General features: G+C 59.9%; 2 protein-coding genes across 2 annotated transcripts; one reads left to right on the top strand and one right to left on the bottom strand.

Annotated features, from left to right (window-relative positions):
- Positions 1–1035: 1035 nt before the first annotated feature.
- On the bottom strand, positions 1036–8194 carry LOC118669438. The gene is made up of 4 exons (XM_036335541.1): positions 8168–8194; positions 6642–7144; positions 2516–2595; positions 1036–1747 (listed from the first exon to the last, which is right to left on the bottom strand). Exons 1-4 carry the CDS (start codon positions 8192–8194, stop codon positions 1626–1628), a joined length of 732 nt encoding a protein of 243 aa, XP_036191434.1. The 3' UTR covers positions 1036–1625.
- Positions 8195–13185: 4991 nt separating this feature from the next.
- On the top strand, positions 13186–16517 carry SIX3 (SIX homeobox 3). Its single transcript, XM_036335530.1, has 2 exons — positions 13186–14079; positions 15775–16517. The coding sequence occupies exons 1-2, from the start codon at positions 13253–13255 to the stop codon at positions 15965–15967; spliced, it is 1020 nt and encodes a 339-aa protein (XP_036191423.1). The 5' UTR covers positions 13186–13252; the 3' UTR covers positions 15968–16517.
- Positions 16518–16906: the final 389 nt, after the last annotated feature.

Below are 16906 nucleotides of genomic sequence, written 5' to 3'. Positions count from 1 at the left end.
CTGCTTCTCCCGCCCGCGCCTCGCTCCCTTCCCTCCGACACCGACCCTCCGTCCTCTCCGCCCAGGAGCCGCCAGGCTCCCCACCCGGAGAATAAACACAGTTGACATCGCTGTTATGATCTTTATTTAAAACTGTTTCCAAGGTGACAAATCACCGTGCCTCGCTAGCAACAGGTCCCTCCGCAGCGGTATCATTGCAGATTAACCGTCATGTGTGGGATTAGAACCCAAGCACCAGGGATTAGGTGAAGGGGGGACGCCCGCTGGAGGAGCAGCGCCCGACGGCACCTGCACTGCGCGTCGGCCGGTGGGGAACGCGGCCGCTCGGCGTCCGGCACCGCGCTCCTCCGCCGCCGGCCCGGAGCGGCCAGGGCGGCAGCGCCCGCAGGGTCAGAGCCGCCGGAGGCTGCGGGGCAGGGCTTCCCGGTGGCCCCGCACTAGGGACGGGGCCCGCGGGGCGCGGGGGGGAGCGGGGCCGCGGGGCCGCAGAGGCGGAGGCCACGGACAGGCCTAGGGCCCGGCTTCGGGACGCGGTGCCGCCGCCTTGCGAAGCGCCGGAGGCAGCGCCGGGGACAGCTCGCCCAGGCGGTCACCGGGGTGTCGGGGTTGCTACCGCCGCTGGGGTCCAGCCAGGCGGGACCCCCGGCCACACGCCGCCGCCCTCTCCTGCCGGTCCGGGGCCGGGGCTGGGGTCGGGCCCCGCGCAGGCCACCCGCCCCTTCCAAGCCCAGGACTTGGGCCTTCGCCGCCCACCAGGCCGTGCGCCCCATTAGGCCGCCTCCCCGGCCTCAGAACCCCAGAAGGGTCCCCAGACCTCCCCACCCCCCGCCACACGCACACATTCCGCTTCCTGCGGGGCCAGGACTCCTGGGCCGGCCTCGCGCCGCCCGCGTCGCCCCGAGGGCAGCTGCGCGCCCGGCGGAGGGCGCGGGGCTGGGGAAACAGGCCGGCGCGGAGCTTGGAGGGGGCTGGCCGGGGCCTGGAGGGGGCTGGCCGGGGCCTGGAGGGGCTGACCGGGGGCCTGGAGGGGGCTGGCCGGGCGGGGAACAAAGCCCGCAGGGGAGCCCGGTCGCCCCACGGTGACCCCAGGCCCGCCCCGATGAGTTGCGCAGCCCCAGGCCCTCTCCAGCGAGCAGGCTGCCCCGCCCGGCGGGCGCCCCCGGGCTCCCGGCCTCCGCCGCCCCCGGCCCGGCTTTCCTTGGGCGTCTCAGGCCAAGTCCGCGGCCCACCCCGAAGGCTCGAAGGGCAGCCAAGCCTCACGCCGCCTCCAAAGCCGAAAGAGCGTGGCTGGGGGCGACTCCATGCCGACGATGTCCTCTATCTGGAAAGCGGGTGACTCTGGGGCGCGCTGGAGCCCAGCTCTGCAGCGGCCCCGGAGGGGCAGAGCGGGTTCCAAGCGGACAGACGCGGGCGACCAGCTTCGCCGCGACTCCCGCCTGGAAGAGAAGGGCCCCAGCAGAGGAGGGGGCGGGAGGGGGCTGTTGCAAACAGCTGTTCCTCATACATATTTCATTACACAATCAGATAATGCGTCCCACCACCTTCTCAATTATTCACAGATAAACATTTTCAAGACGTTTTGACATCTGTCTTAGTGCCTGCTATTAATTTAGTAATCACTGTAGTTAAAAATGTATGGGATTTTTGCCGTCGGAGCACCTCCTCTCGGGCGGGCGGCGGGCGGCACCGTTGGGCTGTGGCTGGAAGCCTGGGCTCTCCGTGGGTGAAGTCGCCTTTGGAGGTGAGACTATTAAATAGAAGAAATTAAAGGGGTATGAGGGTTATTTTATTTTTCAGTTGAACGTGATGGCTGTCCCCTCCCCCACCCACAACCCTGAACCGGACAACACCGTTCAGCTCTTTGCACAGTGTGCTACAGAAATGGTTAGCTTCTATGGGGCTCATTTTGGGGAAGGAGGGAGGGAGGGAGGGAGAGAGGGAGGGAGAGAGAGAGAGCGAGCTCACACCTCACACAATCTTTAAGAAACCTAACAAAACCGTAGGCCCTACTCGAGAGGTCACAAACCTCCGAGATTTTGCCCTGAGCCCTGTGGCTCCGGCAGAGGTGACAAGGGCATTTAGGAAACAGAAAAAAATTCGCTCCATTATCGGGGTGATCACTTGGTAAGTTACATGAATGTCTAATCACTATTGTACACATGAAGCTAATATAATATTATCTAAACTAATATAATAATACCAACTGTAATTAAAAATAAAACAGTTGCTTCAATGACTCTGCTGGGACTTTGGGGACTATGAGAAAACAAACTGCTTTTCTGCTTGATGGATACATGTTGCAAGGATCTTAGCTATGTCCACACATTTTTATAAATCAGTGTTTGAAGAATCTTGTAGAATTAATTGGTAAGTACAGTAATAGGAAACGTCTCCAACGGCTGATTGTTCTTTATGACTGAAAAGGCTCTAAATACACTACCTAGAGAAGGGAGACATGCCCCCAGGGAGACTGCTCTTCGAGTCCTGAATCTCCGCTCTGAGGAAAGGAACTTACACGTTGGGTTCAGGAGTGTGGTCTCCTTCTTCACTTCTCTCTGTTGCAGTCTCTTCCCAAGGTGTGTCAGCAAGTGGACGCTGATTGGGGGAAAAGGAAAACCAAACCTGAGGAAAGAAAAAAGTCTAGGAAGAAACTGCCCTTCCAAGGAAGATGAATGGCCTCGAAAGTGATGTTTTACTCTTTATTGTTCAAAACAACTACAAGAATAAACTCTTGCTAAAATGCCCAGGAATTCAGTATATCTTGGGGGCGGGGAGAGCACAGAATTTGCCTCCAAAAGGGAAGAAATCATTTCCTACTCATACCCCACACCCCCTCCATTTCTAGGGCAACGACATACGCTTCAAACACCTGCCTGCCATGCTTTCCAACTGGTTTGTCTCTTCTGCGCAAGATGGACCTTCCTCTGCCCCTTGGAAGGCGGGCATCAAACTTGCTGGCCCAGAAAGTCCTTTTGCTTCTTCTTCCTTTTTTTTTTTTTCTGAAAGAATTTCCCCAGACTTGCCTCTAACTTTCAGAGACAGAGTTGGGAAGGGAGGTGAAGGGGGGGGGGGCACCATTGCGTCCAGTGTCCTTGCCTCTTCTGCAGAGAAACTGTACTGGCTACTGTCTGGACTCTGGAAGGTTCACTGGAACTGGGCAGGCAAATGGAAAACCACAAACCGAAACCACAAACAAGCCTGTGCACTCCCTCCTGAATTTGGGAATCCTACTCCCCAGCTTGGTGGGGATAGTGGGCGGTGTCTAGGATGGGAGAGGGGTGGGGATGAGAACTTCCCTGTATCTCACCAAAAAAAAATAAAAAGTTTAATAAACCAAATAATTCCGTCTGCTTTAAGGCGTTCTTTTGAGGATTATTTGCTCTAAAGGAGATTGGAATGGAAGCGAGGGCAGGAGGGTGTGTGTGGAGCCCAGCTCAGGCTTGTTTGGACGACTATATTTAGGTTAAGAGAAGTGAAAGGGGCAAAATAAGGGCCCTCCCTTTCTTCAACCTTGGAGCTCCATGGTCCCATTAGGATTTAGGAATCTCACAGCATTCACTCCCACCCCACCCTCCTGCAGAACGCAGTCTCCTAGTAAAGACAAATAATCCAGGGCAAAGTGAACCTCTCCCAGACCGCCTTCTTCTGGGCGTCTCCAGCCCAGCTGAGGCAGGTGAAAGGGTTGGCTTTGGGGTGGATGAAGTGCTCTTTCTAGTCTCCAGGACTTGACCCGAAATCTTTCCCCCAGTCGGCTCAGCAACGTTTCCTGGTCAGGAGCCAAGGTCCCTCTAGCAGGAAGCCCTGGGCTTGGGGGCCTGCATCCTCGCTCGCCCCGTTCTCCTTGTGTGTGGCTTCCTGTCCATCTGCCCATGTGGCTGAGGTCACGGGCCGCTGGCACTGTGGCTCTTGTCTGCATCTGGAGCACTGGGTGTGCACCCGTGCATCCGAACATTCTGTCTGTGGACACTTCTTTTTTCTTCAAATTCTGCTGCTAACGTTCTTCTAATACCCTCGTGTGTTTGCGTACAGTTTGCCTGTACACCTTGCCTGTACACCCCGTGTGCAGTAAAGTGACAGCTTAAGCCTGAGCTCGGATTCGCGTGCAACCTCCTTGCCTGCTGCGGAGTAGATGGATGGGCAAGTGCGAACTGGGGGCTGTAGGTGAGGTGCAAGGTTAATAACGCTTCTCGGACCCAGGGCCCTCTAGGGCCTGTTACACCTTCAACTGCGCAGCTTCCTAACCTTCTGGGAGGAGGGAGACCCAGCGAGGATTCTGCTCCTCACTCCCTTCGGGATGAGTCGAAAGAGCCTCTGGGGCCTCTCAGGGTGGGAGTGGATTCGGGGCCCCAAAGGATCAGGCCAAATGGGGGAGGGAGAAGTCGCGTGATCGCCCAGAGACTCGAGACCGCACCTTTCGCCCCAGGCCAGCACAGGCCGCTTGCGCTCCCGCGAACCTGGGCAAGGTGTAGGACCCGATCCAAAGTCGCGGCACCTCTGGGCTAGGAGTCTGCTCGTTTGGGAGCAAAACTCCCCTCGGATTCCCCAGAGCAGCGCTACCGGGAGCTGGGAACTGTCCTGGGCCCGCCCCCTCGGCCCCTCCTCCCGCCCCCACTTCGGCGCGCCGAGCTCAGCCGGCCACCCCCAAGCACCTGGGGACCACACCTCCCTTAGCGCCCTTGAGGTGGCCTAGGTACCTGGAGCGGGAAGGAAAGGTACCAAGTATGGTGGCCACGGTCGTCCATCCGGAGCGACCTTGCGGCCTCTTAGTCTCCGAGGTCCCGGAGCGCCGGCCCGGGCGCGCGGGGGTGGGCCCGTGCTCCCTAGCGCCTGGAAACGGTTCTCGGGAGGGATTTCTGAGTTCCTGGAATCCTGCGGATGTGTTTGCTCAGAGCGTGAGAGAGAAAGATGCAAACTTGCGACTAACTTCGGGTCAGTGTGTTCTCAGAAGGCAATCATCAGCTCGCCGGTGTGTTGGTCTGTCTCTCCCGCTCATTCGCACAAAGTGAAGCCATGCAGCCTCCCAGGTCAAGACCCAGGGGACCGTGAGGCCTGGCGGGGTGAGGCCCTTGATGTGCGCCTCCGTGTTCTGATCCTAAGCCCAAGCTGCCCAGATGCCCACTGAGTGCCAAGCGAGAGAAGCTACGTGGGAAAGAGGGCCACCCCACCCCCAATGCGGGATCCTTGTACCTACAGCCCTGGCCTGTCACTGCCCATCCATCTGGGGATCCCGGTGGTAGGCGGCGGGAGGGGAGGGGATGGTGAAGTTGGGTAGGTACAGGATGGAGGTAGAGAGGAAAGGCGGGGGGTAAGAAACAAGACTGGGTGAGGATGTGGGTGGGAGCATGGGTGGGGATGGAGATGGAGTTGGGGCAGGTTTGGAGAGCACCAGCTTTTGGCTAGCTTTGGGGAGGTAGGTCGAACTGTGCCGTCACCCTCCCCCCTACACACACACACACACACACACACACACACACACACACACAGGAAAATAAAGCTAATGATGTAGTAATTTAGGAGGGGGTGAGGGGCTGGGCGACCGGAGGGAGGGCAGCTGGGGAACGCGTGCCCCAAGAGCGAAGACAAGCAGCTGTGGAGACTCTCCCCAGGCTCAGCCTTCCTACAGCTAGACGGGGACCCACCCGGCATTTCGCAGGAAAGCGGGGAGGGTGGGGGGAGGCTGAGCGGAGAGGGAGAAAGCCGCACCAGAGGACAGAGGGAGGGAGGAAGGCATCGGAGCGAGAGCGCACGCCGCGCGGTTTAAAAGGAGACACACTTCCTAATGAATATTTATCCGCCGCTGCTCCTGGCTCCTGGTTTCCCTTACCTTGCCGCAGGTAAGCTCTTCCCCGCGCCCAGCCCTGGGGGTCCTCCTAGCTCCCCCAGTCATCCTCCGGGCCCCGGCCGCGCGGCGGAAGGGTCTGGGCAGCAGGAGGGCCGCTCCAGTCCTGTTCGGCGTGCGACCCCGCACGGCTCGGGCCGCGTGCTTGGGCTACTTGGTGGCTGTGAGTGCGTGTGCAAGCGTGTGTGTGACAAAGAGGGCGTGCGCCCGGGCTCTGAGGACATTTCCCGACTTTTCGCTCGGACGCCCGGGATTTCTTGCCTCTGCTTTTCTCTGCTTCCCTCTCCTCCCTCCTCCTGCTCCTCCACCTCCCCCACCCTCTCCCCACCCCCAGCTGCCGGCGCTCTGCTGCGGGCTATTGTACAGCCGGTGAGGGCTCCCCGGGCGGGCTCCCCGGTCTCTCCTAAAAGAGGGTGTCTATTGGGTTCCAAACCCCCACTAAGGCCGCACGGCCACGTAGCCCCCGCCCCCCCCCCCGCCCACTTCCAGTCAGTGATGCTCCCCCGCCCCCCCCCACAACTTGGGGTACCGGCGTCTATGACGGAGCTAAAGGTGATCGGGACCCGGGGGTACTGGGTGAAGCTTTGCGATGGCGCCGGCCAGCGGTCCTGGGCTGGAACTGGGAGCCCGAGGACACCCAGGGTGAGGGCACCTCTCAACCCCCCCCCCCCCAACTTCCTCCTCCCGCCTTGGCCCCGCGGGAGGAGCACCGGGAATTCAGGCGGCCAGAGGGATCTGGGAGGGGAACGTTAGGGGCCGGGGAGGAGCTAAGGGTATGACCAGAATTCTCAAATGGACTTACCCGGCCACCTGTTGAGACTCCCTTTGGGGTCGGCAGGCTCCGGAGCTGCTCGAACTGGAGACAAAACCAAAAGACAAAGTTGGAAAAAGAAAAGTCTTTCTCGGGCCTGGCCCGACGCGGCCGGGCCAGCTCGCACGCCGCTCTGCACTAGCGTCAGGCAGCTGTAGAGCACAGGGCAACTTGGCCAGGTCCCTGGCCACCCGTGTGCCCTCCCCATCCCGCGGCTCCGCAGCTCCGAGCCCGGGGGCTGTGAGCCCGCAGGCTGGGCGCTCAGGGCCCGGCACCGGGTCCGGCTTAAGCCGGGGCAGGCTCTCTAAGCCCCGCTCAGAAGTCAAGAGCAGCAGCGCCGCCGCCTCCGTGCGGCCTTTCAGGACGCGGCCTGTCCTTATTCTCGTGCCTCGCCCTCTCTGGTCGCCCCGGACAAAGCCCCCGGTGCCGGCCGCTCCCTTCCCTCTAAATCCCCTTCGGGTCAATGCGCTACCAGCCCCGGCCGCGCGCTTTCCCTGCCAGCCTTGTGCTCTTAAAGAGCCGCACCCCCTACCCCCGCCCCGCTCCCCCGACCCCCGCCTCTCGCCCTTCTCCTCTGGATCTAGCCCCCCACGCTGATGCCCCGACCGTCGCCCACGGACTCCTAGCCCCCCTCCCCTCGCCTCCTCCCCTGAGCAGTTGGTAGGCCTGGCCTTGGGGCCACAGAGCTGAGTTCTACCCTCTGCCTCAGTCCCCTATCTCGCCAGCAGAGTCCACCCCTCCCTTCCCCAGTCCTACCTTTGCCCTTTAGATGAATCAAGGCCCCGACAACGCATTGCCCAGCTCAGAGATGGTCCCTAGAGATCAGCAGTTGGGGCTTGAATTAGGGTGACCTGGGTGGTAAATTGGTTGGGGCACACCGGTTGGGCATCGGAAGAGAGCAAAGAGGAACCAAGTGGACTTAGAAGTCTCTGCTATCCCAGGGGCCTATCAGGCCTTTGGGCAGAGAGTGAAAGCTGCTTTGGAATGGTGTCCTGAGGTTGCCACCCTGGGCAGCCTGCTGTATGTCTGAGGGATTGTGGGCATATGGGGGGGGGCACCTACAGAAGGCCCAGAGTATGGCTCTGAGAGCAGCCTGCTCCCCAAGTCCAGTGCATTAATCCCCCCAAAGTAACCCTTAAAAGCCCAAGAGCTGGTTGAACAAGGAGGGACCTTGAGTGACAACTGTCCAGGGAAAAGGGCATAGGAGGAGGGAGGGACAGCGACGAAAGGGTGTCAGAGGACCGTAGCACAACTTCTAATAAGGTTCTTTATATTTGCTTCAGCGGGAATGTAGTTGGTGACTTTGGTCCCCCTTCTTTCCAGAGCAATCCCTCTCTTCCTCTCCCTCAAAGCCTTTTTCAGTCCCAGTCTCACCCAAGCAGCCAGTTGATCCTGTCCAAGGTGACCCTCCCTGAGCACTCTCTCAGCCCTTCTGATGCCTGGCAGCGTGATGAGAGAGAGACCAGCGCGGCCATGGCTCTCTCGTGGAGTGGCCAGGGTAGACTGTAGTACCTTGCCTTCCCTAGTGCCAAGGGGCATAACATGGTTACGTGGATGCTGAGGGCAGCGATGGTTTGAGGAGGTGAGAGTGCACATCCCTTTCCAAATCTGAGTCCTAGCACACCAGCTCTGGTTGTCATGAGGGCATCCCTGCAAAGGAGCAGGTGGCCTCCTGGGTAGTGGAGACCAAAGGAACTTGGGATGAAAAGCTGACCCACCCCTGGGCATCTGTCCTCTGCCGCCCCATATTAGGCCAGGTGCATCTTTAAGGCACTGGGGTGACTAACTGGCCAATTTGGGACAGGTTGGCAGTGCACTGCCTGGGCTACAACCCGGGGCCTCAAAATCCAATCCCCAACCTGTAAGGCTCCTGTCCTTCACATCTCCCACCTCTCTCTTTCTCTCTCGTGGCTGGGCTGGGCTGGGTTTGTGCCCGCTCTCCTAAGCCTGCCAGTGGGAAGTGCAATGGCCCAAGATAGAGCCAAACTCCGCGATTGAGGATGTGGGAGGTGGAGGCGGTGGCGGTGGGGCTCATTAGGCAGAGCAGGGTGCAGAGGTGCCCGCCGCCAGCCCCGGAGGCCACCTTTGAGCTGTGGGGGCGGCTTCATTAAGCGGCGCTAACAAGGCTTACAAATGCCGGGCCCAGCAGCTTTCTTGCAGTGGCGGGGCCTTAGCAGGGCGCCAGGCTAATGAGGGTCACTCAAAGGGGCTGATCAAATATTCAAATTTCACCGCGCGCCGGGAACTTTTATGTGCGGAGAAAGTTGAGGCAACTGAGCTGTGTTTACTGTCCCCGGCCACAATTGCCTGGAGCTCGGGTCCCCCCAGAGGCTACGGCGGGGGGCGGGGGTACAGAGAGGGAGCAGTTGTTGTTGTTGTTGTTGTTGTTTTTCATTCAAGGAAAGTAATCGGGGTCCTTGAAGGTCTTCCCGGCCTCCCCGCCTGAGTGCCGCCCTCCTCTGCGCCCTGCGCCGCCGCCTGTGCCAAACGCCCCAGTTTGTAGCTCGCGGGGAGGCCCAGACCGCCGGCCACCCGGCCGGACCCCGCCTCCTCCGTCGGCCCGGGTGCCGGAAGGGGCGTTGCCCCTCAGGACTAACCGGCCGCGAGGAGCCGAGCAAGGCCGAGTGAGTGGGTGCAGCTGCCCAGACCTCTGATCCTCTCTCAGAGGCTTGCAGACCCCTGGGCTTTACGTGGACCCGAAATGAGGAGAGCGGGGGAGTCTCGATCGCCGTCCCCGGTGGCGTTGTGAATGCCGGGGTCGGGGCTGACATTTGTAAACAAATGCCCAGTAGGTCCTGGTGGAGAAAGACACTCTCCAGCTCAACCGCCCTTTCTCCTCGCGCCAGCTTTACACTGTCCTTCCAGTCGTCTGGGCGAGAATGGAGCAGGGATGCTGGTGGCAATTTTGTGACCTCAGCGTGTCTGGGCGGCCAGACGGCAGGAGAAACCTACAGGCCCCGCAGGCAGACCTATCCATTCGGGTCTCCTCGCTCTGATGGAGTCTCAGGTGCAGGTGCCCCCTACGCGCCCCCCCTTCCAGGCGTCCCCCCAGGTTCACCTCCCGGCCTTCTTGCAGCCCAGCTCCTGGGGCGTTAGGGAAGGCGGCCTGGGCCCTGGTCCTTCTGCTTTTAACCCCCTCCCCAACGCTCAGGACCTGGGGATTTGGGAGGGGAAATCCCGGTACTCCTAGACCGAGACCCTGCCCAGCCTGCGCTCCCAGAGCCAGTCTAGCCATCCGCGCAGAGGACCGACCGCCCCGCCATCCTCCCCAGCTCCTGGGGCGCACAACTTACGAGCTTCGGGCGGCGGGCGCGGTGCTCTGGGCCGGAGCGGAGAGGCGCTGGCGGCAGCGGGCCCGCAAGGTGGGCTCGGCGGGCGGCGAGGAGCTGGGCCGGGCCGGGCCGGGCGACTCTGACAGCTCCGGCTGCTGTTCAGCCCGCCGCGCCGCGCCGCGCCGCGCCGGCCCCGTCCGGGAGCACAAAGCTGCGCGCCTCGCCGCCTCCCTCCGCCCGGCTGTGCACGCCCGAGCCGCGGCCGCTACCGGAGACGGCAGGGTGCTGCGGCGGGTCGGCGGGCTCCCCAGCCGAGGTGGGGACAGGGGTGTCGCCCAGCGGAGTATCAGCCCCACTTGCCTCAATTCTCCTCGAGTGGCGACGGTTTTCGATTTCAGCGCTTTCGGCAGAGCCCGCGGCACCTGCCCAGCCTCCCTTCGGGCCGACCGCGCGGCGGCGGGAGAGGCCCTGCCGCCCCCACCCGGAGGCGGGGGTTTTGGGGATGGGGAGGGGACTGGCTGGGTTCACCCGCCCGCCCGGCGCCGGGGTCCTCGGCTCCAGGGGATGCAGTTTCGGGGTCACGAGCTGCTTTCAAAAAGTTGAACACAATATTCGGAAACCCACCCGTAGGAATGCTCCCCCCACACGCGGCACAATACCCACTCCCCTCCCCTTTTTCATTCCTTCCTCCCCCGCTTCCTCCTCCTGCCCCTTCCTCCTCCCACCCCTCAGCCTTTAATCCTTTCCCTGCGAGAGAAAGGGATCGGCAAGAAAAGATGAAGTGTCTGTTTTTGTGTCCCAACCTTAGGGCTCTTGTCTGGGCCCGCAGTGAACGACTGCCCAGAGCTCCGAGGCTGAGCAGAGAAGGACCCACGGCTGGGAGGAAGAGAGATGGGATGGGGTGGGGGTGAGATCCCCCCAAGTAGGGCTTGGCCGGTCTTCCCTTTGGGCGAATAATTTTCTGCCTCAGTCCGTGGATTTAGGACCAGCGACCCTCGACTGCCTCGGCCTGAGTGGGCGGGTATCGGCCCCCTCACCCTGTCCAGAGTCTCCCAGCGCAGCTCCTGCGTCTCTGCCCAGGGGGCCTGGCGCTGGGGAGTCATGGCCCAAGGAGGGCTGGAGCTCGGGGTTAGGGGCCGGCACACTCACAGCCCAGTCACGTTAGTTTTCCCATTGAAATTCTCTCTCAACCTCCCTTCTTCCCTCATTGAGATCTCCAAAGGGCAGTCAGTGGGCTCCGCACCTCGCTCACAGATCTGCATCGGAATGTAGAAAAGATCTTTTTTTAAAAAAAGTTTTGAATTCCTCAATGATTTTTCTTCTGGAAAGGCAGCTTAGGATAATTATGTCAGCTTTATTGAGGGCAGATTAGTTGAAGTCTGGACGCTGCGTTTCAATACACGTTGTACACGGGCCGACAATGTGGGCATTGTTGGCTACTGTGTGTGAACTCATTCAAAATATACACTTTTAAACACCAAACCGAGTCCCTGTCTAAATATACACAGTGCTCTGGGGAAAGACGGCTCTGACCCGGACAAATCTGCGTAAATCACACTCCCATAGTTACAGAGGCTTCACAAAGGGAGGCCCGGCTCAAGATGCTGATTACATCTTCTTAAAAGCGACATACCTTAGAATAAATACTCATGCTGGGTCTGGGGGCTGCAGTGACCAAAGGGAGGGAGGGCCCTCTCCATTCTTTGGGCCCTGTGGGGTCTATTTTAGGCTTGTGATATTATTTTCCTTAGAAAAATTTGACAGTTAATTATTATTTTTCTTTACAATATGAGCAAGCAAGCAATGTTCAGGCCTATCCACTTGTTTGGGGCAGCCTCTAAAGTTTGGGTGCCTTTCTGGGGCTGATAGGCAGACCCAGAGCTCCTTTGGGGGGGGTAGCAGGTATGGGGGGTAACAGATATGGGGGGTAACAGGTATGGGGGGGTCTTGCGGGCTCCCAGGCTTCTCAGCTTGTGAACCTCCTCCACAGCTCCCAGGGGAAGCAGCTGAAGTCTAGGAGGAACAAAGAGGAGGGTCGCTTTTTAAGATGGAAAGAAGTGCACTGTTAATTTCTATTGCTATTTTAAAATTCAGGGCAATATGGGAAACCAAGGCTCTCTGGCTGGAGGGCAGAGTAAAGAGAAGCCAGTTCCAGTGCGGAGGAAGTTGGGGTGAATGTGGCCAATAATCAGGAAGGAGGAAGCCAAAGCCGCTTCCAGAACCCTGGCTTCTGGGCTTGGGCTCCCAGGCACCAAATGTCCCCAGAAATCCCAGACCCTGGGCCCAGCAGCCTGAAGGACCAGGGCGGGGCTCAGGGTGGGCCCCATGATCTCAGCTCTCCGTTCTTCCTCTCCACTCTTAGCGCTCACATAGGCAGAAAGAGGCAGCCCACGTGCAAACCATGTCCGCTCCGCTGTCCCTCTGCCTCTCTTTCCGGCTGGCCCTTGGCCTTCCTGTAGCATGAGGAGCCTCTCATCTCCCAACAAAATCCCCCACTTTAAATTGCTCATCTCATTTAACAACTCTATGCCCATGGCTTTTTAAATTTCTGGATCAACTTCTTTGGGGAAGAGGGAAGAAGGGAATTCAGAGAGAGAGAGAGAGAGAGAGGGAGGGAGAGAGAGAGGGAGGGAGAGGGGGAGAGAGAGAGAGAGAGAGAGAGAGAGAGAGAGAGAGAGAGAGAGAGAGAGAGAGAAGGAGAAGTGGGGGGACTTGGCGAGATTAAGAGTTGCAAACACTTTAAAAAATTCTCCCCCTTCTCCCTCTTTTCCTCCTCTCCACCCCCCACTCTGGCTAAGTGGTAAAACCGTCCTTACGTTCTGGGTATTGATTGGCAGGGCTGACAGTGATTGGCAGTGGTTGCCATGGCAACCCCACAACGACATGCCGCAGACCAATAGAAAAGCGAAACAAAATGTTTCAATGCTGCACTCACTGTGGATTTAGGGGAGATATTATGAGGCTGTTGTCATTAGGGCGATTGCTGTGGAATCGCTGAATCTTGACTCGGCGGTGGTTGGCTCTCGCTCTCCTCTCGCTCTCCCTCTCCCTCTCTCTGGCTCGGGTTCGCTCTCTGCGCGCGCGCACCGGGTCGCTCTCCTTCCTCCCTCTCTATGTGGCTGCGCGGGTGTGTGTGTGTGTGGATGTGTGTGGGGTGTGGGTGTCCCTTACGCCCTTCCTCTTCCCCCTCCTCCTCCTGCTCCCCCCTCCTTTCCTTCCCCTCCTCCCCCCTCTCCTCTCCCTCCGCCTGGTCCTCAGCGCCCCTCTCCTCCTCTTCCTCCCCTCTCTCTTCCTCTCCCTGAATTTTCTCCTCTCCTCCCAGGTCAGTCCATGGTATTCCGCTCCCCCCTAGACCTCTATTCCTCCCACTTCTTGTTGCCAAACTTCGCCGATTCTCACCACCGCTCCCTACTTCTGGCGAGTAGCGGCGGCGGGACCGGTGCGGGAGGCGGCGGCGGCGGCGGCGGCGGCACGGGCGGCGGCGGCGGCGGCGGCGGGAACTGTGCGGGAGGCGGCGGTGCTGGCGGAGCAGGCGGCGGCGGCGGCAGCGGCGGCGGCTCCAGGGCCCCCCCGGAAGAGTTGTCCATGTTCCAGCTGCCCACCCTCAACTTCTCGCCGGAGCAGGTGGCCAGCGTCTGCGAGACGCTGGAGGAGACGGGCGACATCGAGCGGCTGGGCCGCTTCCTCTGGTCGCTGCCCGTGGCCCCCGGGGCGTGCGAGGCCATCAACAAGCACGAGTCCATCCTGCGCGCGCGCGCCGTGGTCGCCTTCCACACGGGGAACTTCCGCGACCTGTACCACATCCTGGAGAACCACAAGTTCACCAAGGAGTCGCACGGCAAGCTGCAGGCCATGTGGCTCGAGGCGCACTACCAGGAGGCCGAGAAGCTGCGCGGCCGCCCGCTCGGCCCGGTGGACAAGTACCGCGTGCGCAAGAAGTTCCCGCTGCCGCGCACCATCTGGGACGGCGAGCAGAAGACGCATTGCTTCAAGGAGCGGACTCGGAGCCTGCTGCGGGAATGGTACCTGCAGGACCCCTACCCCAACCCCAGCAAGAAACGCGAACTGGCGCAGGCCACCGGCCTCACTCCCACACAAGTAGGCAACTGGTTTAAGAACCGGAGGCAGCGCGACCGCGCCGCGGCGGCCAAGAACAGGTCAGTGGCGGGGCCCCCGCGGCCCGGCTACCGTCTCCGGGACCCGGGAGAGGGAGAAGGGTTGAAATGGGGGCCGGCGGGTCAGGGGGCCAGCGGCTGCCGAGCTCTCCAGAGAAGCCTCCACCCCCTGGCCAGTTGGAGAAAGTTTCCGCGGGCCCAGGCACGGGGAAGGGGGACAGACTTTGAGTTTCCTGATTGCTTTGCCTGCGAGGGTCTTTCATCTGGGTGGAGAGGGTGTGTGTGAGATCCCAGTGCCCACAGCCCGTGGTCCCAGTCTCTGAGAGGTCCCATGCTCAGGGCTCCTCGGAAGCCTGCAGACAGGGAAGGGAGGAAAAGTACTCCTTGCCGCCTGGTTCTTATGTCCCTGCATTGCACATACCGGGGAGGGATCCACCAATGTCAGGGAGAGGACACTGACCTGGGTCCCTGCCACACAGGGAAAAGGCTGGTGGCCACCATGCAGCGGCCCTCCTTCCCACAGCTTTGCCAGTTGCCCGATCAGGTGCAGGCGAACCGGCTGGGAGTGGAGAGGCGTGTGTGTTGGCCCTGCCTCCCCAGCTAAGGAGCAGCCCCTGGGTTCACTAACTTGCAAAGCGGGCAGGAGCAGTTTTGCTCTTGGCATGTTGGCCACAAAGTCACAAAGTTGTACCGGGTTTGACCAGTCAGCAGAGTTGGGCCTGGGGAAAAATGGAGAAAGGAGAACGAGAAGTAGGGAGGGAAGAGGGAAGGGAAGAGTTGGGTGAGAGCCCTGACGAGAAAGCTGTGTTCCTACCCAGCCTGGGTTGGTGCTGGGCCTGGTGTAGAGCAGGGGGCAGGGCCCTTGATGCTGACAGGCGAGGGGGCTAGGGGCTGGGTGTGAGTTCATGGAGTGAGTGAGTGTGTTCTGGTTCAGGTGGCCCAGGCCTGAGCCTTCAGCCCTCTCATCCGCCTTTGGAACCAAGTTTTCGCCTGATGGGGGGAGTGCCCAGGTCCATTGGGAAGGCCTCTTTGTAGGGAAAACTCAGAGGCACTAGGTTCAGGCAGCCGCTGCTTAGCCCTGGGAACGGGGCAGCCCGAGACCGCTTGGCCCCCCGGCTGCCAATGTTTGTGTCCCTCCTCTTTCCTCAGTTTTCTGCTCCCAGCGTCCGTGTTTTATCCTCCCCCGCTCCTGCGCTCTCCGCAGGGCGCGCGAGAGCAAAGCCAGCCAGGACTCCCCGGGGAGTGTGGGGACCTGGGCAGGAGGCACAGGGCGACCAGATGCTCTTGGGCCGGACGGTTTAATTCTAAGAATAGCAGGGCCTGGGGAGGAAGAAACACCTGCTTGTCCCTCTCGGACTTCTGCGTCCTGGGGCTCGGCGTCCTTAGCTGTGTGCGCCCAGGCCTCCCCAGGCGGCCAGTCTCTAGTTGTACCTCTCCTCCGTGGCCGGGGCCGATGAGCCTTAGGAAGCTCGAGGGAGCCCCAGGGAGGGCAGACGAGAGGCAAGATCCGTACAGGGGAGGCTCTGCGGCGCCCAAGGAACAGCCTGGCGCCGGAGCAGGTGCTGAGCGCCGAGAGAGGAGCCGGGGGCGGCAGCGCAGGGCGCGGAGCGGGGGAGGCCGGGGAGCACAGGCGGCGGTAGGCCCCGCTCCCGGCGGCGCGGGCTCCGGGAGGTGGCTTGGAGGAGCCGGTGGCGCGGCCGCTGTGTCAGGGCCGGCGCCGCTCTCTGTCTCCCGCAGGCTCCAGCACCAGGCCATCGGACCGAGCGGCATGCGCTCGCTCGCCGAGCCGGGCTGCCCCACGCACAGCTCGGCAGAGTCGCCGTCCACGGCGGCCAGCCCCACCACCAGCGTGTCCAGCCTGGCGGAGCGCGCGGACACCGGCACCTCCATCCTCTCGGTAACCTCCAGCGACTCCGAATGTGATGTATGATGCCCAAGGCCGCCCTCCTCCTCGCCCCCCTCCGCTCCGTATCCCCCTTCTCCTCCTTGACCTCCTCCTTGTCCTCCTCCAGCCCCAGAACAAACCGATATCAGGATACACCATCACACACACACACAAGCACACACGCTCCCACCCCAGCCAAAATATATATATATATAAAACAACACAAGAAAAAATAAGTTTAACGCAAACCATCAACAACCCCCAACCCTCATTTCTCATCGCGGCCACCCCAAAGGACTGCGACGTCAACAGACAGTCACAAACGCTGATGTTGTGGGCAGAAAACATAAAAGAGGTGACAATTGTATACTTTCTCGGACAAGCACGGCTTCTCCTTTCGGTTCCCACGGACCGGCACCCCACCTGCATGACGATTTATTTGTATCTGGGAAAATATTCTCTCTAGTTTAAAACGATTTAAAAAGAGTCGACTGTACAAAAACCACCACCACGATGACAAGACAACAAAAGCAAAAGAGACAAAAAGAGAGAGAAAAAAAAAGTAAAACCGCCATCTCCTTTCGGAATTTGTTTAAAAAGAAAGAACTCTTGGAGAGGGAAATAGAAAATGTTTCTTGCCTTTTGTTGCGCACTCTCTCTTTTTTCCTCTCTCTCTTTTCCTTTCTCTCTCTCTCTCTCTCTCTCTCTCTCTCTCTCTCTCTCTCTCTCTCTCTCTCTCTCTCTCTCTTGATTTTAAGTCCAAGTATTGGTCAAACAAGATGCAATTTTCTGTTTTTTTGTTCAGCAGACAATCATTTTCTTCGTAAGCACCTTTTTCTCTCCACTCTGTCACTGCCTGTGTGGGTACTGGTTATAAATGTGGAAAAAGAATAGTTATGACTGTAACAGATTTTTATTTTTATTTCAAAATTTTATATGAATTATGTATATCTTAATGATTGGTCATTTTCCCAGTTTGTAATA

Source organism: Myotis myotis, unplaced genomic scaffold (assembly GCF_014108235.1).
Source record: "Myotis myotis isolate mMyoMyo1 unplaced genomic scaffold, mMyoMyo1.p scaffold_m19_p_14, whole genome shotgun sequence".
Lineage (NCBI taxonomy): Eukaryota > Metazoa > Chordata > Mammalia > Chiroptera > Vespertilionidae > Myotis > Myotis myotis.
This window is presented reverse-complemented; position numbering and strand designations above follow the sequence as displayed.